This window comes from Phlebotomus papatasi, chromosome 1 (assembly GCF_024763615.1).
Source record: "Phlebotomus papatasi isolate M1 chromosome 1, Ppap_2.1, whole genome shotgun sequence".
Classification (NCBI taxonomy): domain Eukaryota; kingdom Metazoa; phylum Arthropoda; class Insecta; order Diptera; family Psychodidae; genus Phlebotomus; species Phlebotomus papatasi.
The window spans coordinates 57,963,874-57,989,575 of NC_077222.1; the positions used below are offsets into that span (position 1 = coordinate 57,963,874).

At 34.7% G+C, this 25,702-nt stretch overlaps 2 protein-coding genes across 2 annotated transcripts; one reads left to right on the forward strand and one right to left on the reverse strand.

Annotated features, from left to right (window-relative positions):
• The first annotated feature begins 4,349 nt into the window (after positions 1–4,349).
• LOC129808942 (serine/threonine-protein kinase STK11) lies at positions 4,350–10,961 on the forward strand. Its single transcript, XM_055858852.1, has 4 exons — positions 4,350–4,846; positions 4,924–5,618; positions 10,421–10,584; positions 10,667–10,961. Exons 1-4 carry the CDS (start codon positions 4,577–4,579, stop codon positions 10,816–10,818), a joined length of 1,281 nt encoding a protein of 426 aa, XP_055714827.1. The 5' UTR covers positions 4,350–4,576; the 3' UTR covers positions 10,819–10,961.
• Positions 10,905–25,121, reverse strand: LOC129808931 (integrator complex subunit 5). Its single transcript, XM_055858841.1, has 4 exons — positions 24,698–25,121; positions 24,432–24,639; positions 16,354–18,364; positions 10,905–11,237 (listed from the first exon to the last, which is right to left on the reverse strand). Exons 1-4 carry the CDS (start codon positions 25,089–25,091, stop codon positions 10,968–10,970), a joined length of 2,883 nt encoding a protein of 960 aa, XP_055714816.1. The 5' UTR covers positions 25,092–25,121; the 3' UTR covers positions 10,905–10,967.
• Between the last annotated feature and the right edge of the window lie 581 nt (positions 25,122–25,702).

Sequence of the window (25,702 nt, forward strand, 5' to 3'; positions counted from 1 at the left end):
TTAATTAAGTAATGTTTGAACCAAGATTTTGGACAAACAAGGATTTTTTTAAAATCAAATTGTACCTTCAAACAATCATACAGTGCTATATACATTTCCATCCGTCAGACAATGTCGTAACCATATTTGGCAATTATTTTATATTTATTTTATTGTTTATTGCATTTCTATTTTTTCAATCCATCAAGGTCTTCAAATGATTCGTTTATTAGCAAAATTTGGAAATTTATCCAAAAAGCCAAAAAACATTCCATCAATTCTTAAAATTATTACTTTACTATAAATTAAATAATTTAGCATGATATCTATTAAAATTTCTTTTTATTGAATATTGAAAGTAAAAGTTTCACAATTTCAATAAATTTTTGAGGACGTAAAAACAGAATAGAAAAGTAATTTGACGGGTTAATTTACTAAAAAGAAATGGCAATTTTCCTTTTATTCGTTATCGAAAGCGATTACAATAGATTTAAAGATTAGTTTCACACTATATTATTTTATATTTAACTGCAGGATATTTCCTTTATTTTTATTTTTAGGAAACTCTCTATTCAACATTTTCCTTTTCTCTTTAAAGTGTTTTTAATATTTAACTTTTCAAACCTATCTTTTAAACAGAGAATAATTAGAAATTTCCCGTTCTTTGCTAAAATGGATAAAATATTTGCGACAAAGTATTCAAAGCTTTCAAACTGACCGCCAGATATGGAATTATCCAAAATTAGTTGAATAATTGTTTCATGAGTTGTCCATATTCTTATTATAAATGTGTAGATAAGAATACTTAAGGGGTAGTCTGTATTAGGAGGCCAAACTTAAGCTACTTTTCGCAATTTAACTTTGAAGGAGAAGAAAAAACCAAGTTTTATTAAATTTTCGATATATGTTTGTACATTTAAGTGCTTTAATTAATTTAATTAATTTAAGCGCCTCGTCGGAACACTCCCTAATTGGCGGGAAGTCTGCAACTTGTAAGTCTTGTGTGAATTTTTTTTTTAATTTTCAAATGCGTATTTCATGGTTAAACAAAAACAAATGGAAAAAATTTGAAAATTGTGAAACAGGACTTTTTAAAGCTTTTAGAAATACTGAGAATTTCATTCTGTAGACAATTAGCTTTTATTAATTTCATTTGGTCAATAATTTTCTTTTCTTTCCCGCCATTTTGAAGAAATTGTTAAAATAAGGAATAGAGATATCGCGCTTCAAATTTTTGAATATACTCCTGACTGCTTGAAAATCATGCTTTTGTCTCTGTATCTTCGGAAATATTTCGAATTGGATTCTGAAATCTTATGGTAGGGGAAGGTGAGGCAGTTTCACCCCTAAATTGCAAATATGATTTTGAGGTCATTTAAAAAAAATGGTAAGCCGGAGTAAAATTTAGTTTAATTGCAGTTAGAATTAGAGTTAATAAAAATATAAACAATTAGTCTTTTGGTAATAATAATTACTCTCTTTGGTAATACAATACAATACAATACAATTTTCTTGATCTGTTGTGGGTACAGTGATTTTACTTGTTTGGCAGGATGTGTGAAAGTCTCCCAAAGCGCACCATTTTACTCCAAAATGGATCAGTAAGAACTAAAAATTTGCATTTATTTAAAACTTAATTAGAATGGATTTAAATTAGTATATTATAACTTCTAAGGCTTTAAAAACACAAAAATATATTAGAAAAAGGAATTTCATTCATTTCATTACAGGATTTTATTAATATTTTTTTTTATAAATATGAAAACTTAAGATTGTTCATTATTATGTTTTCAATTTTGATCATGTAATCTGTAAATACAAGGTCTTAGGCAGTTCTATTTGTGAACATTAGAAGATCGCTATAACGCTTTAGAACTTCTCTTCTTTAGTATATAAAGCAATCTTTAGACTAGAGCTTCAGCTCAGTTCCCGAAGGTCTCAAAATCCTAAACAGCGAGCAGTTTGATATTTGTTTTTCAGAGTCTAATATGTATGCAATTTAATAATCCAATTCAAAGTTAATTCTTTCCCAAAATCGTGATTGATAAGAAATTAGAGGAGTTGTGCTATATGGCTAAGCCTTAGGTCTGAAGACCGTATAACAGTCTTTTTAATAATGTTTTATAATCATGAATCCTTATAATACTACTAAAAATACACAATATTTATCAGGAAATATTCTAAAAATTATTATTATGTCCAGCGCACAATAACTTTTGTTTTGTAAACATGTTTTCATAATTTCTATGAGAGTGAGCGAGATGACTAGACCTAGATCTCACTCACTCTCCTTGAAACATCAAAAACATGTTTACTAAACAATAGTTATTGTGCGTTGGGCATTATAATGAAATTTACAATTTAAAAACATTTATAAAATAATAAAAGACTGCTTTTGTTTCTTTTTTTTTTAATTTTGTATTAAATAATGCAATTTAGGGAAAAAATATTTTTGAAATTACAAACTAGATAAAGTGGTTTGTAAAACATTTACATTGAACATTTGAAGTTGTTTTTAATTAAAATAGTTAATTATTGGCTACAGAAAAGTTTTCCATAAGCCTGTATGAAACTGCCCCTATCGTATCTTCAGAACTTATAGTAAAATTGTCAGAACCATCTAAGAATTTTCCCAATGGTAAATATCTCTTACTCATAAAACTACTAGTAAATTATTAGAATTATATTAATTCGATAGATAACTACAATAGTTCAGAAATTGATGAAAATAAGAAATCCTAAAAAGATATATTTTAATTCACTTTTACAAAATCAACTGTAGAACTCAAACAAGAAGCGTTGCGAAATTAATAATTTTTGTGAATAGCCTAGCCTAGCCATTGACTGCTTCAGAAACATAAAGAAACATAAACCATTCTTTTAATAGGATAAGAAAAATATGCAAAAATTGAGACTGCCTCTTCGTTAAATTCCCCTACTCCCTATATTCTTACGGCGTTATCACACTTGCACATTAAAATTTTAATGTGATTCACATTAATTGTCGCTTGTGAGCCTCCAAATATGTTATTTGTGTCTTTGAGTCACTTAATATTTAGGGTTTTTCTATTTATTGATAGAGAAGTGGACTTGGCCTGCAAAAATAAGTCTAAATTTACCTAAATCATAAATATTTTTCACATTAAAAAAATTAAAGAGAAAATCGCATTAATTTTTCGCATTAATGCTATAAATCAAATTATATCAAATTTTGCGGGCCAAGTCTACCTTTTTATAAACAAATAGATCAAATTTTGAATATAAAATTATTCAAACACATAAATTACACATTTGGACTCTCACCAGCGACAGTTAATGTGAATCATACTAAAATTTTAATGTGCAAGTGTGATAACACAGTTAGACAGGATATCTATTTATTTAAGCTTATTTAAATTATGCAATAAAAATATAGACATCTTTTGACCATGGTAATTCAGAATACCCCTTTAAGTGCGTATATGTGCATATAAGAAAACAGCTAAAAAGTTTTCTTATGGCTCTTGTGAAGCTTTTTGTATTGAAAAGGTTAAGTATTCTCAACATGAGCCACTTTATCGTTACCTCTACTATCTTTATAATCGGGGCATGATATTACGAAAATTTTATATAGAGCATTTTTAAAGTTGCACGTAATTTACTAAAATAATAATTTTATTTAAACCTTGCAACTTGTGCTTTGGGTTAATATGCTAAAATATTTCTACCAAATACGTTCACGGATTTTAATGGAAAAATAAGCGTAAGAATTTCTTGGACGTTGGATGATTAATTTATTGAATTGCATGATAAAATGGAAAACATCTAATACGGAAATTCTTGTTATCTTTATTTTCCTTTACAAATTAAAGGAATATTAATTCATTCATTTTCAACCGCTTATCTCTATTGGGGTCGCGGGCCCATGACATCCAAATTAGCAGCCCACGCTTGTCGATCCTCCGCCACCTCAGAAAGATGTTCGGGTTCGATCCTAAGGCGTTCCAATATTATACAGGAATATTAATGTATTTTTTAATCCTTTGTCGCATATACTCAGTAGTTATTATGTATATATTTGGCACTTTGTGCATAAAGTTTTTTTTTCCTAAAATGTTGTCAAAAAGGTTACGACACATAACTGAATGAGGAGAATAAATTTTAAAATGTTTCAAGAATGTAGTAGATATACGTATGGACATATAAATGTAACATTAAACATAATAATTTTTACTTTTAATAAAATTTAAATAAACATTTTTATTTAAGAACAAATAAGAGATTATGTTATTTAGTTTTCCCGCCAAAACTTAAGTTTAGCATTTTGCCGATTTTGCCTATTTCTAGGCGTTAACGAAAAGCATGTATTGCAAACTTCATGCGAAGGAACCTAGAGAAACTCGAAACAGAAGAAGAAGAAGAACAAAGTGTAAAATTCAGTGACAAGTGCGTTTAAAGCTGGGAAATCTCATTTCCTGGCCAAATCCGGTAACTTGGTGTCTCTGAAGGTGCACAATACAGTGGTGGTGAACGTTTTAGGGCCTCCTTCCGCCAGGCCCACAGTGGAGAAAAGGAAGAAAATTCGACTTTTCCTGCTCCGCGGGCTTTGTGCAAAACAATGGTGGATTGTGGCGAGAAATCGCAGGAAGTTATACCAGTCACCTGGCTGGATGACGATGATATCGATAAATTGGACCTGTCCCTCAACATTGATGCCGCCAACATGTTCTTCAATCGGGTGGACAGTGCTGAGATTATTTACCAGGCCAGGAAGAAGACCTGTAAGATGGTGGGAAAATATGTGATGGGAGATGTCTTAGGTGAGGGATCATACGGGAAGGTGAAGGAAGTGCTGGATTCCGAGACACTCAGCCGCCGAGCTGTAAAGGTACGATTTTGTTTAATTGTGTCCTTCCTGAGAGTTATTTCGATCCTGGATTTGGGGCCTTTGTTTCATTTTTGCAGATCCTGACAAAGCGAAAACTGAGACGAATCCCCAATGGGGAACAAAATGTGAGGCGAGAGATTCAGTTGTTGCGCAATCTCAAACACAAGAATGTGATCGAACTCCTGGATGTACTGTACAATGAGGAGAAGCAGAAAATGTACCTCATCATGGAGTACTGCGTGGGGGGACTGCAGGAAATGCTGGATTCGGCGCCGGAAAAACGCTTGCCGCTGTTTCAGGCGCACAGGTACTTTGTGCAACTCCTAAATGGGCTGGAATACCTGCATGGCTGTGGAGTCATTCACAAGGACATCAAGCCAGGGAATCTTCTGCTAACACTAGATCACACTCTCAAGATCTCGGACTTTGGTGTGGCAGAGGCTCTGGAGCCCTTTGCTCTGGATGACACGTGTACAACGGGTCAGGGATCACCGGCATTTCAGCCACCAGAAATTGCCAATGGGCAGGAGTCCTTTGCCGGCTTCAAAGTAGACATCTGGAGCAGTGGTGTGACTCTCTATAATATCACCACTGGCCAGTATCCATTTGAGGGAGACAATATCTATAGGTTGCTGGAGAACATCGGCAAGTCTCAGTGGGAGCCGCCAGAGTCACTGTATAAACTCGATAGGCACCTCACAACACTGATCCTGGGGATGCTCCAGGCTGATCCCGACCATCGATTCACATTGCCACAAATTCGTAACCATCCGTAAGTATCAATTAATTTTAAAAACTTAAAAATTTATCTAAGAAAAAAAAGACAACTTAAAATTTAAATTTAAACCGTAATTTAGAAAAAAAAATAATATGCTTAGCAACTTCCTGAATATATTCGTCAAGCCATCAGTTAACGAGATCAAAAAATTGCCTTCATTTACTAATTTTATTGATAAATTCATAAATTTAAATAATCGTGTATCATGCATATGCTGCTCCATGGTAAAAAGCTGAGTTGATAAATTGAAAGTCAATAGAAATTTTGGGTTTTAGGGTAAGTGTGCCAAATTTCGACATAGTTGCATGCAAGCGTCAAAGTCTCAAGTTTGAAATGTAATATTTTAAATACAAATTGACTTTTTTTTATTTTTTCTTCTGAAAGAGTGTTGCATGGAACCTTGTAAAAAGTTTGCCGTCTTTATTTACTCTAAAATCATTCTTAATACATTTTAAAATGAATAAAAATATAGACATAGCTTTCGTACCCTATTTCGGCCACCTTCATTCTCATAGTTCCTTGCCCTTCGGGAATTCTTCCAATATCTTTTTCACGTCATCTCGTTTGTCTTAGCTACTTTTTTTGTTATTTTTTGCATTGTATAATCTCTAGAGTACGTAAAATCTAGAAGTTCATGGAAATTCGAGGAACAAAAGAGGTGGCCGAAATTGCAAGCTGGCCGGAATTAGGCACACTTACCCTAAGTAGAAAATGCCATTAAATAGTTTCTGGCTGTTACTACCGATAAAAGAATTTTATATTAAACAGATTTGATGATTAAGAAAGAATTAGGACGAAATAATTGAGTACAATATTCAGATGCTATTCGATCGCTGTCACGGTAAAAACTTTTGGACACTGACCAAAATATTGAAACAAGTTTTCCTTGGAACAAATTTTTTTGGAATCGATTTGCACCTAGAAAAGATATTTTTTTTGTTCCAAAAAGTTTTCTTTATAGTTTTGTTATGAAATGCAGTTACAATTTTGTTAGGGTTTTCTTTTGGAACCGTTTTGATACAGTGGAATGTCTACAAATTTAAGTTGATTTCGTTTTATACAAATTTGTTCCTGAAAATTGGAATAGAATTTGTTGCACTCGGCTGTTTTGTTCCCACTATCAGGAGCAAATTGGTACATATTTTTTATAACAATATTATTCCTACATCTGTAACATATTTGTTCCAAAAATTTTCGGTGTCCGTGGAGGAGGTAATTTTTGGAACGAAATTGTTACTCATATGGGGAATCTTTTTGTTCTCATTGTCGGGAACAAATCCGTGTAAGTGATTTCGTCTAACAGTTAAGGCCAAGGCCTATACTTCAGTCAAGATGGATTTCGGTGGCGAAAGTTCATAAGGAACATCAAATAAAAATCAACTTAAGAGTGTATTATACAGACGCGTGCATGACGAAATCATATGCGAGTACTGGCAGCAAGAGGGGAAGGGAATCTCGAATTAAAAAAGTGAAACGAAAATTGCTACAGATTTGGTGTCCTCTTCGCTTCGGTGACGGGTGACTGAGTGTGAGAGGAGGGGGGATACGGTGATACTAGATACGGTGGGATACGATTTTATACTAGACGAGCTATTTATTGGAACAAATTTGTTACTAATATTGGGTATCTTTTTGTTTCTCCTAGAAGGTACAAATTTGTTCCAAACATTTTCGGTCTCCGTGGACGAGCTACATTTTGGAACAAATTCATTACTAATATTGGGTATCTTTTTGAGTCTCGTAAAATGAACAAGATTATGCCAAAAATTATGGTGTCCGTGGACGAGCTAATTTTTGGAACAAATATGTGCCGAAATTTTTTACCGTGAGGGTAAATATTCTAATTCAAAACCATTTCCAGACGCTTTAACTTTGACAGAAGATTCAACACATTAAGTTCATATTTTTTCTGAAGAGAATTACATAAATTTGCTCCTTTACTCTTCTAGAATCTTACTGTTTAGTGAAAATTCTTTAGATATAATTTGAAAACATCTTAAATAAAAGAAAAATACGCGAGCGTAAAATGCTTCTATTGGAAACATATTAATCCAAATGGAAACAAGGGAAAGTTTCTAATTAGAGACAAACAGTGTATAAGTGAAACCGCGACGAAAGGCTTCCATAACTTTGTTGAATTGCTCCTGAGTGCAGGATTTCTTCTTATTCCTGGTCTTTTCTCCTTTCCCATCTAAAACAATAAGAAAATCTCTCCAAAAAAAATCATATTTCCAGGGTTTCCTATTGAAGCATTTGCAGACACTTCAGAAAAACCCTTACTGTTCACGAAATAAGTAATTATTTCATTTGAAAACTTCACGTACCGTTAACAATATATATTAGCATTTAATTTAACTAAAATTAGCCAGAAATGTGATATTAAATGTTAAACAAAACGAATAAACAACAGTCACCTCATTATGTTTTTCATTGAAAAACATGGTCGATCGATGAAAAATTCGATGGTGAAAAGGTACACTTTTAATTTTTCTGAGAAATTAGCAAATTAAAATTTGTGAATATGAATGGATTTTCACGTTATTTGGAGCAAAATTTACTAAATAATGAAACTGTGGTATAGAAAATATATAAATATAATAATTTAGTACTGTATTTATCGTGAAAACAATGACGTTTCCATTTGGAGTAGCGAAGAGTTTCCATTTGGAGCAGGTTTTGAATTAGCTTAATTTACCTTATGTTCGAGCAATCCCAAAAAACATGGTTTTGGACGGGAATGTGAGGGATGGTAGGAAAATAAAGGGCATGTTAATGATTCCAAGGTATTTTACCAGTTCATAATTGATCAAAACGTTTTAATCTACTCAGAAATTCCGAGACATTTCCAATGATTCCAAACTTACTCCATTTGATGGAGAAATACGGTATATAGAGCTTTTTTTTTAACTTTCGATCTTAAAAACCATTATTACCCAGCGAGCACAGTTAGCTAAAAACATACCCCAGAGCGAAGTGTTTTTTTTTATATGGAGCTATTTGAAGTCAACTCACAAATTGATCAGAAACTCAGCTAACATTTCTCAGAACAGGAACGCATTAGGCAGAAATACTGTTTATATATCCCTCTTTACAAGGACCAGAGTCTTGTACACAAGGAACACCTCAAATTTTACATATCGTGTAATTTGGAAGGCAACTCGCCGGGAACTAAGCTAAAAAAGGCACCGTTTTCAATATATTTTTGCTGAAAACGCTGTCTATTTTAGCTACCTGTACTCGCTGGGTAGGAATAATTCAACGGTATTTCCGTATATGGACAAAATGTTCGGATGTGATCTGGATACACTTATGACTTAAGCCGAGAGACGGCTTAAAGTCTGTGGCAGCCAAAATCCCGAAAGCCAAAATCCCGAATGCGAAAAGCCCGAATGTTCGAAATCCTGAAAGGGATGAAATTATATGGAGGAAAATGTTTAGAATAATTTCCCAATACACAGAAGATTTTCCTTTGCCTCCAGCAAGCGCGGGCACAATCGTGGGAGCAGCTATGACACTTTTAAGAATTCGGGATTTTGGCTTTCGGGATTTTGGCTTTCGGAATTTTGGCCCTTTCGGGATTTTGGCTTTCGGGATTTTAACCGGGACCCCTTAACCCTTTAAGGACGAGAGGGTTAAAAATTGAGGGTCAGAAAAAATCACTTTTTCTTACTTTTTAGAGCAAAACATACCTTTAGAAGGCCGTAGTAAAAATTTCATTTTTGGGTCACCGGTGACCCAATCGTCCTTAAAGGGTTACAGTAATTATAATCAGAATAATCATCAGATTACATTTCCATTAGTTCCTGACTAATCTGTCTCTCGGCTTAAGCCGCTTAGGCTGAGAAACGATTTAGATAGTGGGCAACTGATGGGAATTTAGTCAAATCATTATTTTGAATATAATTAAGACGGCTCTCGCTCGGCTTAAGTCATAAGTGTGTCTAGGGAATTACGGTGGGATTTTTGGAGGAAAGCTGCGTTCGGACGCGGCAATACAATTTGCTGAACTTTTAACTCAATAAATGAGTAGATCTTGAGTAAGATCAAATTGTTATACTGTTAAAAAATTTTATATTGTAATCATTGTAATGATTTCTGAATAAACATGAAAAAATTGATAATCATGTTAAAAATGATTAAAAACATTCAAATGATTTCTAATCAATTCCAAAATTTCAAATCGGTTATGAGCCAGTACTAAACCGATTGACTGATTCAGTCTATTCTATAACCCTTTAAGGATAAGATGGTTAAAAAATTGGTGTTTAGGAAAATCACTTATTCTGCTTTTTAATAGCCAAAACATTGTCTGAAACAATCCCAAAGACAGTGAGCTAAACATAACTTTAGAATTCCGTGGGAAAAATTCACTTTTGGGTCACCGGTGACCCAATCGTCCTTAAAGGGATAAATCGGTTGACAATAAAACCGCTAAACGACAAATGATGCGAAAGTACTTTTAAGGTATAGCATCTAATCTAATGGGCTCTACACACTAGAGAAACTTATGTCCATATTGAAGCATATTCCCTATGCTTGAGTAGACTCCATAAGTCACGACTTCGAATACTTCCCAAAGCCTACCATACATTCAGTTCCTTGCATCGGGCAGTACTCGAATTCATAACTGTGTGAGTTGAGTCAGGGATATTGACTGCTAAAGAACTGGCTAGTGCTCTTACCCACTGCTCCACGAGATCTCATTTTTTTATTAACTTAAAAAAGGAGTGGCTTGATCTGTTTTGTGTCTTAAAATGATAATTATAATAAAGACGTTGCAAAAAATTAATTTTCAGATGGTTCATCGGAGCACCGGAGAAGACTGGGCCCCCAATCCCATTCCCACCACTCAAAGGGGATGAATTACGACGTTCCACAGTACTGCCTTATCTAGAAGCTTATCATTATGCCACCGATCGTGACAATGAAGATGTCTACTTCACCGAGCACGATTTAAACCGTAAGTTAAATCAGAGAATCACCATTTTTTTTTCCTCAATTATATTGCCTATAATAAAACCTGACTAAATACATTCTCCCAGAGCAACTTGCAAAACAAGCTGCAGCCCATAGAAGTGCAGCAAAGTCAAAGCACGGAAGTGTTAGCGGTGGCAGTAGCAACACAAAGAAACGACAACGTAAGCCCGTTTCTTGTATTTCCGTACGAAAATTGACCAGCTGTCGTCCATCGTGAGAATTAATCCTTAGCAATTTTGTGACCTTTTGCTCCTTTTGTTTATATCCGTATTATTTTCGTCATTGTAAAATATTCTCGTGAGATGATTTTAGTGAATTATAATGGATAAAAAAATTATACAAATACAATTAAATGAAAAAGATGAATTAAATTAAATTGGAAGAATCTGCCTCGCGATTTGTCTCACTGCCATTGTTGACCAGTTCGGGAAGGACAAACATCTGGTGATACAAACTGCCCAACAGTGGGAGGCGTTTCAGCATGATAAATCGTAGAGGATCAATAAATTGAGCTGGTGGTTTAGCCGTTTCTGGATTTCGCCAATGAAATCCAGTGCTATCAAATTTGAAGAGGCATGGCGATGGAACGTGATCTTTCATGTAATTCCAAACGCAATCTTTCAGCAGCAATACAACCTACAGCATAAAAAGACAATAACAGATATTAAGAATAATATCAAGTACCACTCGACAATAATAGAATGAGGAAAAAAAACAACAATAACACTTGGCTACGACTTGAGGTCGAGTATAATGAATGTGCATTACACTGGTGGTTTTTTCCACAATTTCACCTTTTTTCAGCTCAATGTTCTGCCAAATTTTTTGAGCAAACACTAAGAAAAAGGCGATAATTGGACTTACTTGGGAAATATGATAAATTTACATCTTTCAGAAAATATATTCTAAGGTTAAATAGGCTAGTCTCGATGAATTGAAATTTAGGGCAGTTTCAGAAATTATTTTCAGAAAAAGATTTTCTCACATTTTATCACTATTATTTTAGCTTGATTTGAAATCAGCAACTTAGATAATGCTAAAGACGAAGTAGTATTGTCTAATTAGGTTCTTATTAGACAACTTCTAATTACAACTCCATTGCTAATAAAAATAAGAATAGCAAATCAACATTTGTTGTATTGTTTTTGAGCTAATTCATTTATCTTTGTTTTTTTTTCAACTTACTTCGTAAAAAAATAAATTATTTTTCAGGTGTAAGTGCAAAGCTATTGACTGTGTTACAACATGGAATAAAATAAAGTCATTGGGGTCATTGACCTCTACAAAATCCGTCGAAGGCAGAAAGGAATAACATCAGCTCGACGATTTTCTTTACCCCCAAAATTCAATTCACAATCGAATTGTCACGCATTTCGAGTTAGAAAAACCCCGAGTTGAACGCACTCCAAAGTAGCCTGTAAAGAATCTCAGGTACACCATAAGCATATTTGGCCTTCTCACTGGTCATTTTCTATTCTAAATATTTTTAATAGAGTTCAGTAAAATCGCGTAAGACGTTTTAGAGATAGAGTCCGGTCAATTACGGTATAGTAAGGGTCGGGTCGGGATACAATGGGGTGTAGTGGGGAATCCATCGTTAGAAAGATCTCGATCTCAGATACAATATTGTAGAAGCAATAGATCCCGCCATAAGCAACAAAGGCTCTCCTTTGGCAAAATTCCCGCTCTTTCGAGACTATAGTCTCCTTTAGCTCCTCTCGGACAGTCTGGGACTTACCCCAGTTTTTTGTTCATAAGCCGGTCCATTCCTCATTTAAATAAATTGTTAATTCGCAATGCCTCCATACAATACACAGTGGGACCTCGATAGAGTCAACCCCCGATAGAGTCAATCTCCAATAGAGTCAACAGCTATTTTTTTACTCTACGGACTCCGATAGAGTCAACTTGGACCCAAATTGGCTCCGATAGAGTCAACTTATCCATTGTTATTAAACTAATAATATTGTATGACTTTTTCGAAATTCAAATCAGTGTTTTGGTGTATCAATGTAACGTTTTTAACACAAGAAAAGCAATATTATGATAAAATTCGTATATTAACCGTGTAATCAATTTTCGACAAAATAATTTTCTTTTCGTGATTTTAAGCCTTTTGTCCGATTGAAAATTCTCTTGTCTTTTCTCACTGGTCTTAAGATTGTTTGATTAAGCGCTATGATCCCATATGACGTGTTTTCCTGTTATCACAAAAAAAAACGATTCTGGCCTTCTGAACACTCCAAGTAGATATCTCTAACTATTTAGCGCTCATTTTTCAGAACAAAAAAATGAGAAAAATTGGTTTTATTGCTCTTTTTGTTAAGTTTAGAGCCATAGTTATGTCATAACGAAAAGACCAACTATCAATCTCTTCTTTCATACAACAAAAGTTTAAAATAAATTCTAATTAACTACGTTAATTGCATCAGAATTTTCAACGATTAAATATCTACCGCATCTACCGCAGCTCTTCTAAAAAAAGTGAAAAAAGAAATCTTTAAGACACCATTCCCTTATCTTAACAACGTGGATGGACCTCAATATTATCACATGGATAGTAATTTTCACTTAAGATTGTACTTACTAATAATAAAAACATTCTGTAAAATCATTCCTTAACTCTTTCCGGACCGCAGCATGTGCTGCAAGTCAATTTCACAATTTTTAATCAAAAATATCTAAGCTCAGGAATTAATTGAGATCCTATAAAAAATATCTCACATTTGGACATCCTTATAGTTTGTAATCATCCACAAAAATCGGATTTATATCAGTTCTGAATAATTAAAAAAACATTGTTTTTCATAGAATATTCATATGCTTCTTTGGGTACTAGAGTCCCAAAAGAGACGAAAGAGTTAATCTCCAATTTTTGCACAAACATACGACATTTTTGGACCAGAAGGTGTAGAATTTATGGGTTAATTAAATAAAATATTCTACTATCGTGTTAAATTTATCAATTATTACAAACATGAGATAATACCCCTTTATATCAAAATTTCACATTTTAATTGATTTTTTCGGATTCCGATAGAGTCACCGAATCCAATGGAGTCAACAGGCCTGGAAATAATTAGTTGACTCTATCGAGGTCCGACTGTACTAAAATTTTACCGAAATCTCTTTTCATAGACGTTGAAAATATGGTCCGGTCAAGACATTTTTAATTACACTATGCAACAAATTGACAACTTTTTTTGGCACATGTATAACACATGGTACGTTTGGTAGAGTCGAGTCCCCTGATTAAGAATCTGTTCTTGGTTTTTCTCCTATACGTCACAATTTCCTTAAATAATTTTTTTTGTTTTTGCTGTTTTGTCACATATTATCAATTATTCCTCCGGTTCTAGTGTACAGAACTTAATAAATGGGCATCCGTTGGAAAGGTAAGTAGTTGTGCTTCAATTTGAAAATTATGTGATATTTTTTCAAAAAATCCTTGGGGGCGGAAAAACAAAATCAAACTAAAATTTCTCAAAAATGACCTAAGAAAGCAACTTCTGAAAAATCATATAAACTAAACTAAACTAAATATTAATGTACTCTCTTCAGCACACAACAGACTCCACTTAGGACTACTTTTTTGCCATAGAAGACATCCTCCTCCGATACTATACGTGGAGTCTATTCTGTTCTGAAGAGAGTACATTAATATTTAGTTTAGTTTAGCTTATATGATTTTTCAAAAGTTGCTTTCTTAGGTCATTTTTGAGAAATTTTAGTTTGATTTTGTTTTTCCGCCCCCAAGGATTTTTTGAAAAAATATAACATAATTTTCAAGTTGAAGCACAACTACTTACTTTTCCAACGGATGCCCATTTGTTAAGTTCTGTACACTAGAACCGGATGAATAATTGATAATATGAGACAAAACAGCAAAAACAAAAAAAATTAATTAAAGAAAATTGTGACGTATAGGAGAAAAACCAAGAACAGATTCTTGATCAGGGGACTCGACTCTACCAAACGTACCATGTGAGATCCATGTGCCAAAAATCGTGTTGCATAGTATTATGCCCAACGCACAATAACTTTTGTTTTGTAAACATGTATTTGACATTTCAATGAGAGTGAATGAAACAAAGATCTAGTCATCTCCTTCTCTCTTACAGGGAATTTTGAAAACATGTTTACAAACAAAAGTTATTGTGCGCTGGTCATTATACAGTGCTGTCTCGCTATATGCACAGTTTGGGTACTTTTTTGACAGTTCTCTCTCTGAATATGCACAACTTTTTTTGAAATTCCCAACGGTTTTTTTCTTTCTTTTAATAAATTATTATTTTTTTATTGTTCTAGAATTTCCCGTGTTATTTTAAATATAATATGAAACAGAAAAAATAAAATTAAGAAAATTAAAAACAAGAAAAATTAGTTACGAAGAAAATAATTTTCTTTATTACTTTGTCAAAATGTAAACAAATTGATTTTGAATCCAACCGACACAAAAGCTGTGCATATAGAGAGTGTGCATATAGAGAGACAGCACTGTAGCTCAGATCAGGGAACATCGAGGGAGGAGTGTGAGTGTGGCCCACCGTTGGAAAGGTATCGACCTCAGCTGCAACATACTAAATTTTAAAGAAAAATCATCGTCTAGTTCTCGAAATATTCGACATCGAATTTTCGAAAATGGACCAGTTAATTAATAGGACCTTCAATTACATCGGATTGAGTTGGGGTATCAGAAAAGCTGCAGCATTTAACGAGAGCTTTCCAAATCAGTAAAGATTTTTAAATTATGACAATTAAAACCGTATGGCCATTCAAAAATTACATTTTTGTCCCCTTCTATAACTCGGAAGGACTTATTTTTTTTAATCGAAAGCGGTTGGGCTGAGCTATAACATATTTAAATTTGAGATTGATCCATACCGCATAGGGGCTGAGTTATTGAGAAAACAGAATTTTGGTGGTGTTCCAAAGCGGAATGGGGGCGTTGGGGGCATGGATATGCCATCATCGACTTCAACTTTAAATTTGATTTTATATTTTGAAAAAAAAAATTGAACTGCTAAAAAGGGGCGTGGATTTAAGACACCAAGTTTAGCCTTCCACCTCTCTCTATACTTTGTCACGTTAGGAATATTTTTGGTATCGATTCCAAAGAATTTTTAAAAATTTCTTTAATTTGAAGAAAAACATTTACACGTTAACCCATTAACTCTTTCGTCTCTTTTGGGACTCTGAGTACCCAAAGCAGCATATGAATGTTCTGTGAAAAACAATGTTTTTTAATTATTCAAAACTGAGAAAAATTCAAGTCTTTTGGATGATTACAAACTTTAAGGATGTCCAAATGTAAGATATTTTTTGTAGTCAATATCATCATTTTTTAATCAAAAATATCTAAGCTCAGGAATTAATTGCAGTCCTACAAAAAATATCTTACATTTGGACATCCTTATAGTTTTTTAATCATCCACAAGAATCGGATTTTTATCAGTTCTGAATAATTAAAAAACATTGTTTTTGATAGAAGATGCATATGCTGCTTTGGGTACTACAGTTCCAAAAGAGACGAAAGAGTTAAGGACGAGTGGATCACCAGTGAACTAGAGAAAATTCTTTTTCTGACCACTTAAAAATTTTTCCCCGTTATAAAAACTTTTTTGAGTCACCGATGACCCGCTTGTCCTCAAAGAATTATTCTTTGGTCTTTTGGGGGATCTATACCTAATTATACAGATTAATCTTCTCCACTCCGTCATCCACTTGATTGAAAAGTTTACAATTCACTCACCTCAAACGGTTCGAAGTACTCAATTACAACGTGCAAATAACTGAGTGGTGGCGGCAGAAGTTGTCCAAGAGCCATCACCTCAAGTAGCTTGAGAGTGACAAAAATCAATTCTGGATTGTTGACTGACTGGAATGGCTTCTCCACTGATTTCGCACGCCATTGATTCAGCACTGTGGCACATAGAGCTCTCAGGAGCACAGAAGCGTAGCAGAGAGCTGGTCTGTACGTGCCAACAAGTCCCAGGATAGACCATAGAATTGGTGAATTATTGAAAATTCGCCTAATTTGCAAGTCACGCTCCATCGTAACTTTGGTGAATTCCTCATCTGGCCACGGAAAGCCATTGTACATGATATCCGGGGAGATCATCTCCACGAGCAGGAGAGATACTGTGGAGAAGCCATCGATGACATTGGTGTGTTCAGGATCCTGACAACAAGCCATAATGGCATCCAGAAGAAGTTTCTGGATTTGCGACTGAGGTTGATCCGGAGATTTCACTTCAGCTTTTAAGCCATTGCCAATGATTCCGGCATGAAGGGAAATCCTGCTGGTGATCGCACTAAATGTCTGCTTCTGATTCAGTATCATCAGACATTCATCTCTGGCAGTTTCATTTGGTTGGGGATAGGTATAAGCACCGAAGAGATTCCGATAGCTGAAGAGAGCTCCATCCAATAAATCTCTGAGAGCTGCTGTTCGAGCAGCTTTCCGGCAAGAGCACTGCCTGGTCAAAAGATTAAAACAGCGATTCATGGCTTTAAGGCGTACCGCAGAATCTTGCTCAGTGATATTCCAGAAGAAGTATTTCACTGTCATTTGAGCCATTTTCAGGATCTCCACCATTCCCAGCAATGAATCCTTCCCTCCGATACCCAATTCATCTAAAAGGGTAACTATCAGATGGATTTGTTCTTTAATCGCTCCCAAAGCCTTTGATTTCACCTTGTTCAGGAATTCCTTGTCACTCCTAGGCTTCTTCTCTTCAGGATCCTCAGCCTCAGAGGCCAATTTAAAGGGAATTCCCTCTTCTATGTCAGGAATGATGTGATTGAGAAGGTTGAAGAGTATTGAGAGAAGTTTTGGGGCATTCCTCTGGATAGCATTGCTCATGGGGCTGTTTTTCAAGTGAACACTCTCTCCGCTCTTCTCAAAAGTAACCAGATGATGGAGGTTCTTGAGAATAATTACATTCTGATTGAAATCATCCAGAGTCCGGCGTTTGTTTGCAATAGATATGGCTTCCAAGGAAATCTCCAAGCCACCATCAACCGATGGGTATTCCTGAGTACCCAGAGATCCACCTAAAATCCTTGCCAGAGCTCCTAGTCCATTGGGATTGTCTTCGCTGGATGTGGTTAGAAGTTCAGCAATAGTATAGTGATAAATGTAAGGTGTTCGAGAAGACAGAAGTAGAATCAATCTCACTACAGTTTGCTGTTCAATGAGATTGTGACTCTTACAGGAGCTCCAGAGAATTTTCTGTGATGGTTCAGTCATCAGATTTATCAAGAGGGGACATTTTCTATCATCGAGAATTGTCATCTCCAGCTTCTGAAGGATGTGCTCAAGGAGCTCATGGCACCACGTATAGGTTTCAGCCATGCGGGCTAGTGTCAAGAGAATAATCGTGCCATTATGGCCAACTTGAGTTACAAGTTCTGTCAGCAGTATAAAAATCTCTCGGACATTGAAATTAGGTGGAAAATGCATACTCTGATAAACCAGATTAGGAATCAAGGATTCCCGGAAAATGTCCAGGAAAACATTGGTTATTGGCTGCAGTAGAATGTCTGACATCCTCGACAGGTGAATAAGATAGGGAATTGTGTGAAGATTTGGTGGCAAGGAACCCTGAGTTGGAGGGTACAGAACTGCCTGAAACATCTCTCTGAGAGCAATATTTAAATCCCTCTCATGTGCCATCGAGAGATACCTCAAAATGCCCACTTCTGAATCCAAGGTGTTGTTGAAATTTCCCGAGAAGGCTTTGAGCCCACATTGAAGGATTCTGGAAAGACAAAACCAGTTTATTTAACCCATTCCTTACCATGGTATTATACATCATACGCAAATTGAGTGATTTTTGATGATTCATTTCTGGGCACTTTTATCCGAATTGCTGTCGGGAATGGATTTTTAGTAAAGTTAGTTATTCAATTACTTTAGAAAAATAGTCCGCCATAGATGAAAATACATTTTGTTATTGTTTTCTTGCTTCGCGGAAGGTCATGCAAATCTTTTGCTTAAAATGGCGGACGGAAAATACGACATCTCGTCGAATTTGTTAAAATTGGCCTCTTTCCTCTTTCCTGATTTGAATTCTAGTTCCCATTTGGTGTTCTTGGATAGTCACTCTATCTAAAACAATAGAGTTTGTAATGAATTAATGCACAGAATTTAAATTCAGTGACCGTTAAGACGTGTGTTTGACAGAGGCTCCCCGCACCCCCATATGAGATAAAATTTTTTTCTTTTCAAAAAATTCATCTACTAATCTGTAGGAAACTAATCCCAAAATATGAACATTCTATCTCAAGTATTTCTGGTACATTGACTGAATGGGTTAATGCCTTAATTTAATATTTGATTCGCTAAATATTTTAACATAAATTAATAGGTTGGTTGGAGTATGATCCCGGGTTCGAATCCCCTTTAGGTCACCAGGAATTTTTCTGGCGTTAAAGGTGTTCGGATTGCATCCAGTGAGCTTTTCACGGCACTTGATTCCACGGGCATGGGAATGACAACCTCATCCCGTACAAGAAAAAATAATAATGCATGTCTAGAAATCTCCTTGTGGGAAGGCCTAGTTCCTTCATGGAATGTTGTGCCAGCATTATTATTATTATTATTACGTAAGTTTTTCACAAAACCCATCCTTAAGTGGCCGACATTGGGCACTTTACCTTATCTCAAAATTGGCCTCGGCGGTTTCGTTCATTTTTTGGATATGTTTTCGTTTTGGATGGATAGACTAGGCAGCTGCAGATTTTTCATCTGTTATTATTATTCTCGAATTCGTGCAGCGAATAACTGGCAAAGTAATGCCAATGTAGTAACAATGAATCGCCTAAAAGAGAGGTTGGTATAGGAAATATTTTTCGACATGCAGAGTTCAGTCGAATACAAATACCCCAAATAGGGTAAACTAAGCTAATTTAAAACCTGCTCCAAATGGAAATTTTTCGCTACTCCAAATGGAAACGTCATTGTTTTCTTGATAAATACAGTACTAAATTATTATATTTATATATTTTCTATACCAAAGTTTCATTATTTAGTTAATTTTGCTCCAAATAAAGCGAAAATCCATTCATATTCACAAATTTTAATTTGTTAATTTCTCAGAAAAATTAAAAGTGTACCTTTTCACCATCGAATTTTTCATCGATATGCCATGTTTTCCAATGAAAAACACAAGAAGGTGACTGTTATTTATTCGTTTTGTTTAACATTTATGTCATATTTCTGGATAATTTTTGTTAAATTAAATGGTAATCTTTATTTTTAACAGTACGTGAAGTTTTCAAATGAAATAATTACCTATTTCGTGAACAAAAAGGGTTTTTCTGAAGTGTCTGCAAATGCTTCAATAGGAAACCCCGGAAATATGATTTTTTTGGAGAGATTTTCTTATTGTTTTAGATGGGACAGGAGAAAAGACCAGGAATAAGAAGAAATCCTGTACTCAAGAGCAACTCAACAAGGTTTTGGAAGCCTTTTGTCGCGGTTTCATTTACACTGTTTGTCTCCAATTAGAAACATTCCCTTGCCTCCATTTGGATCAATAGGTTTCCAATAAAAAAAACATTTTACGCCCGCGTATTTTTCTTGTATTTAAGAAGTTTTCAAATTATATCTAAAGAATTTTCACTAAACAGTAACATTCTAGAAGAGTCAAGAAGCAAATTTATGTAATGCTCTTCAGAAAAAAAATGAACTAATGCGTGTTAAATCTTCTGTCAAAGTTAAAGCGTGTGGAAATGGTTTTGAATTAGGACATTTACCCTACCTATTCACTGCCCAATCGTTAACATGCCTCTCATTCTCATGTTACCCCAACCATATTTTTTAGGATTGCTCAAAAGCGCGTCGTGCGATATCTTTCATTTTTGAATGTTGTTAGAGATTACCCAGGTGGACATTTCGTCCTTAGACGAAAATACTATTGAATCATTCCAAATAACGGGTTTTCAAGGTCAAATGGTAAAAAAACGTATTTCTCAACCGAATGGTATCATGTTTGGGCTCGTGAGAAAGATCTTGGAATTTCCGATAAAACTGAACCAATTCTGAACCGGTAATGGCCCAGTTCATCAACGATAACTACTTTTTATTCGAAATTCAATTATATTAATTTGGAGGTGTATTTTGCGCAATGCTTTGGGTGATTTATAAATTAGTTCAAATCGGTTGTAAACCGATACTGAACCGGCTATGCACCAATAAGCAATTTTTGTCTGAGAATCAATTTTATTACTGTTATGAATTTTATTGTTCCGAACTTTCTTCAAGAAAAAACAGGCTCTTCCTTAAAAAATGGAATTGATAAGCTTATACATCTTTGGAAGACAAGAGTGTTAAGATCAATGGAGACTATATCTTTGAATATATAGTAAAGAGAGGTAATCCGGATACTTTTCATAGAGTGCGACTTTAATGCTTGTTTTTGGACTGATGAAATATTTTTTTCGCCATTCCAAATCAATAGAATTATTCTTTGTTTAATTTAGAATCATAATAGAAATAGAATTTTAGCAATAATATTGATGAAAATTAATAAAATTACGATAATATTAATATATGCGCAAGAATGTTACTGCGACGCTTTTATGTAACTCCGTTGAATTCGATCAAACTCGGATGCTCATTTTAAGGAAAAGTTTAATGCATAAAAATGAGAAGATATTATTTCAAAAACATTTTTTTAGAGTTTTATTCCATCAATTCATTTCATTAATTTATTATTTAATTATATATATTTTTATTTATTTTAAGATTGCACTCAATTCTTTGATTTTTCCTCGGTTTTCTTGGCTGACTTCCTTCCACGTTTTTTCTTTTCAGCTTCAATTGGCATTTGAGCCTTTTCCTTTACCATGTGTTTCTCCTTTAGTTTTATCTCCTTTTCTTCTGCCCTTATTTTTTTGTTCCTCTCTCTGGTCAACTTCCGTTCAGCAATTTCTTTCTTTTTTTGTAAATCCTGCCTCAATTTTTCCTCCTGTTCCGCGATAATTTCCTCGGAAGATACAATATACTGGTGTTTCACATTGCTGGCTTTGACCCTCTTCTTCTGACGACGTTTTGGAATTTCTCCTGGCCAGAAATAGCATTGTTTTAGTGTGTCGAAGATCGGTTGAGTTTCAGGAGGATCGAGAGTCTCAGAAGTTGCAGAGAGTTGGTTCCCAGGGATGACTGGATCATTTGAAGGATTATTGTCGGTGGCCTGATCGTGCTGGTTATTGATAATGGACTCGTCTGAATGTTGGAAAACAATTTTCGGGAAATAAAGACCAGCATAGAAAAGTGGCCCATCCATCCAGCCACTCTGTGGTGACGTTCCCATTTTCCATCCTTCTGCGTTGTGAATGGCAATTTTTGGAGTAATGTCAGTTTTATGAACAGCCATTGGAGGAGCAAGTTCGCCAGTAGCTGACACCATGAAGAGTACTGTGATACATTGCTTCGGTCCTGAATTTTTAAGAGATGGAACTACACGTGAACCTCTCCTGGACAGGACATTTCCATCTTCCGGTGTCAAAAAGAAGGCACTTTCGTCGCAATTAAAAACACGGTCTGGTGAAATTCTCAGAAGGTTGTGTTCTGTGAAATATCCAAGACAATTCTGAAACCATTCCGTGAGGTCTTCAGCAGTAACAGTAGCTCTTTCCAATGAGAAGGATTTTGGCTTGCGCATGCTGAGCTCTGGATGACGCTTAAGAAAATTCCTGAACTAAACGTCTCCGGGTCTTCCAGCTGTAAAATAGTTTGGAATTTTGTAGACCTCACAGATGAGTTTAACGCTGTCCAGAACTTGTTCCTTCCCGATGGGATGCCAGCCATCCGCACATCCCAGGATCCATTTGACAAGCTCTTCTTCTTGTTCTTTTGTAAGCGTCCGTCGTTTGGCCTGCCATTGGGGCACTCTTCCGGGTATCTGCCAGTCAATTTGTTGTGCAGTGTTGTTCTTGGGACATTAAATGTTTTGGATGCATATGCTATGGTAGAACCATCTCGTACACACTGCAAGGCATTCCTAAGACCTTCCTTAGAGTAGGGCTTGTCCTTATAGGTCTTTTCTTTTGTTCCCTTTGGCATCTGAAACAGAAAAAGAGTCTTGAACAATGCAAATTCTGAACCAAAACATTGACTTTCACCGCATCCGACATGCATCGAAATGTAAACATTCACAAAAATCACTTATTTCTGTATGAATTATTAATATATTATCAATAAACTCTTACTCACCTTGTAGATCAATAACTACACTAACTTTTATTGATAATTTTGATTGCAAATAATGTTTTATTATATAGGAAAAACACTAAACTTTTTCCAGCGACGAGCTGTCAACAGCAAAATTTTCTCAGAAATTAAATTTTTAGTACACAACCCAGCTGACCCGAGCTTAAAAAAATATTTCTTTTACCCACTTATTAAACCGATAAAAATATAATTTTTGGTTTTTCTTAAAGTAGAATAGTTATATTATGATACTTCAGTAATTAATTACAGAAATAAAAATATAAATTATATTTTAAGTGGATGTATCCGAGTTAAATCGGTCGCGGCATCCGAGTTTTGCAATCGTCGGAGTTACATGGCCTTACTATACACATAATATTTCTAAAAGAAAATATCTATTGAAATTTCCTTTTGGAAGTCCTACGAACTTATGCAATCATGCAATATTTTGAGGGATACTTCGGTTAATCTGTTTAAATAAATCGGTCGAGAACCGGTAAACGATAAATGAAGCTAAAGTATACTTTTCAGGTATAGCATCCAAGTCACAAGTTGGGGAACTTTGCAAAGTCTGGGACGCATTGCCAGCCCTTTTCATATGCAAAATATTTTGGGAATAGAAATTACAATACTCACATATAATATTTTTCAACGAATCCGAATATCTATTTTAGAATTTTACGAAGGTTCTTTTCTCCAGAAATCGTTTTATTAAAAATGACCACTTGGGGTACAAAGTAACAAAAGCTATGGAGCAAAAAGTAGCAAAAACCGAAACAATTTCTTATGTCCCACGGTGAAAAGAAACGTCAATGCTATGTGTCGCCGCTTGTTGTTTGCATTGGTCAAACGATTTGCAGTCTTTTGTGTGTTTTTTTTTGTAAAATAACTTTAAATGCGCTTTTCTCGCTCAAATAGAGAAAACGGTGTTTTACAAAAGTGTAGAAGAAAAAATTTCCTATGAAAATATGTAATCTAGATATTTTACTTAAATTTATGGAATCCCGTAATAATGCGAAACAAAATGTGATAGTATCTCATACCTGATACTATTTGCCCCAGCATTTTTGAGAATGATCACAAAATTACCGTTTACAAAACGGCTCGATAAATATATTTCCTTACAAAATAGAAGAAAAGGATTTTCACAGAGTTGTAGAGCGATAAATTTCCTATAAAACTGTGCTAATTAGAAATTTTAGAGGTGTTCGGGTAACTTGTAAAACAAATAAAATATCCGTTTTGTGACTTTTTGCCCGAGTCTCCCCTAGAGTGAAATTATTTAATTGATATTGTCAGAAAAATTATTACATTTTTTGCTATTATTGCCCTGTTGTCCAGAGAGCAAAAAATATACCGAATCAGACTGTTGGCTTTTCCAAGATTAGATGTAAGACTTTTCGATTTTGATTATCGGTTTTATTTTTATTATTTATTTTTGGTGAGTAAAAAAGCGTCACGTCCTTAAAGAGATATATCAACTTATTTATTAGAATTTATGTTGTGGATGTTTCTAAAAATAATTTGGAGCACTTAGAACCGTTTAACATGAATTCGATGTCCGTTAAGAATTATCTGAAGAATTTTAGGCAATTTTTTTCAGTACTTACTTTGAGATGACTTTGAGGGGGAAACATCCCCCAAGACGTGCTACCACCCAATCGAAGTGAGGCTTGTGGGAAACATAGGTGGCCAGGAGAATACCAATACAAGACTCTGACTCATCATTATTGAGCTTAGCAAAGCAACTTGCCGACAATCCCAATAAGCACTTCATTGCACTGGAATTCATCCAAAAGTTGCAGTTGGCAGTGATGTCTGAAAGTGAAATTTTGAATGAGTATTTTACACTGAATTTGTTTTTAGGAAAACTCACTCATCCCATCGCGTCCACGATTTGTAGAATGACCGTGTTTCTCAGACAGTTGTCCCAGCAATTTGAGACTCCATGTTGACAGAAGAGGTGCCCAAGCCGGTGTTCCACTGGTCACAAGCTTTTCCAGTGCTTCCTGGATGTCCATTACAGCCGGTTCAACGGGAGGACTTCCTGAGTTATCCTTCTCAATAAAGGCGATGTAATTCGCAATGGATTTGTCGAAGACAAGGGCAAAATACTCAAGAACTGCATCACGAGCAGCTGGAAGATCTTGAAATATGGTGAGACTACATTTTACTAGCTGATCAGAGATTTCTGGTCCTATGCCTCGATGTATCCCTGCCACAGCATTCACGAAATACTGAAGTTCTATTAAAATCGGTTGTTTTATCATTTTTATTTGCGAAAAAATTGTGTCCTTCTTCTTCTTCTTCTGTTTTATGTAAGGCTGTCGGACTCACTCGGGTCCATATAGCCACTTTTGTTCACTTAGTTCAAATTTAGGTTTTCCGTTATCCCATGTACTTCACTAATTTCACTATTTTATTTGTATTTTTAATTTATTTGTCTCTTGTTTATTATCACTCTTTTTTTTATATCACTTATTATTATTATATCACTTATTGTTGTTATACGATCACAGTTTTTGAATTATTATATGCTCACTTTTATTTCTTTGATATATTTGTAGATCTCTTTATATGTTTTTTCATTTGCTATTTTAAGAATATTTTTTATGCTCACTTTTTCATTATTAATGCACTTATAGTTTTCTCTTATCTTATTAAATTTTCTGCATTGGATCACTATGTGATTTATATCTTCCACGGTTTCGCACTTATCGCATAATTCTGTGTCCTCTTTTTTTATTAGTTTTAGGAACTTTTTGTCACAGCAATGTCCACTTCTAATCCTTTGGATTATTTTTATTTGATCACTTCTTAAATTAATATTTTTGAACCATAGTTTTTTTTCTAATATTCCCTGTCTGATGTCATGGTTGAA

Excerpts from the sequence above, each read along its gene's own strand:
- LOC129808931 (XM_055858841.1), bottom strand. The coding sequence starts at position 25,091 with ATGATAAAACAACCGATTTTAATAGAACTTCAGTATTTCGTGAATGCT. Across the intron at positions 24,640-24,697 it reads TCGTGGACGCGATGGGATGA|ACATCACTGCCAACTGCAAC; the intron begins GTGAGTTTTCCT and ends TTTCACTTTCAG. Across the intron at positions 11,238-16,353 it reads AGTACTTCGAACCGTTTGAG|GTTGTATTGCTGCTGAAAGA; the intron begins GTGAGTGAATTG and ends TTTATGCTGTAG.
- LOC129808942 (XM_055858852.1), top strand. The coding sequence starts at position 4,577 with ATGGTGGATTGTGGCGAGAAATCGCAGGAAGTTATACCAGTCACCTGG. Across the intron at positions 4,847-4,923 it reads TCAGCCGCCGAGCTGTAAAG|ATCCTGACAAAGCGAAAACT; the intron begins GTACGATTTTGT and ends TCATTTTTGCAG. Across the intron at positions 10,585-10,666 it reads CACCGAGCACGATTTAAACC|AGCAACTTGCAAAACAAGCT; the intron begins GTAAGTTAAATC and ends ACATTCTCCCAG.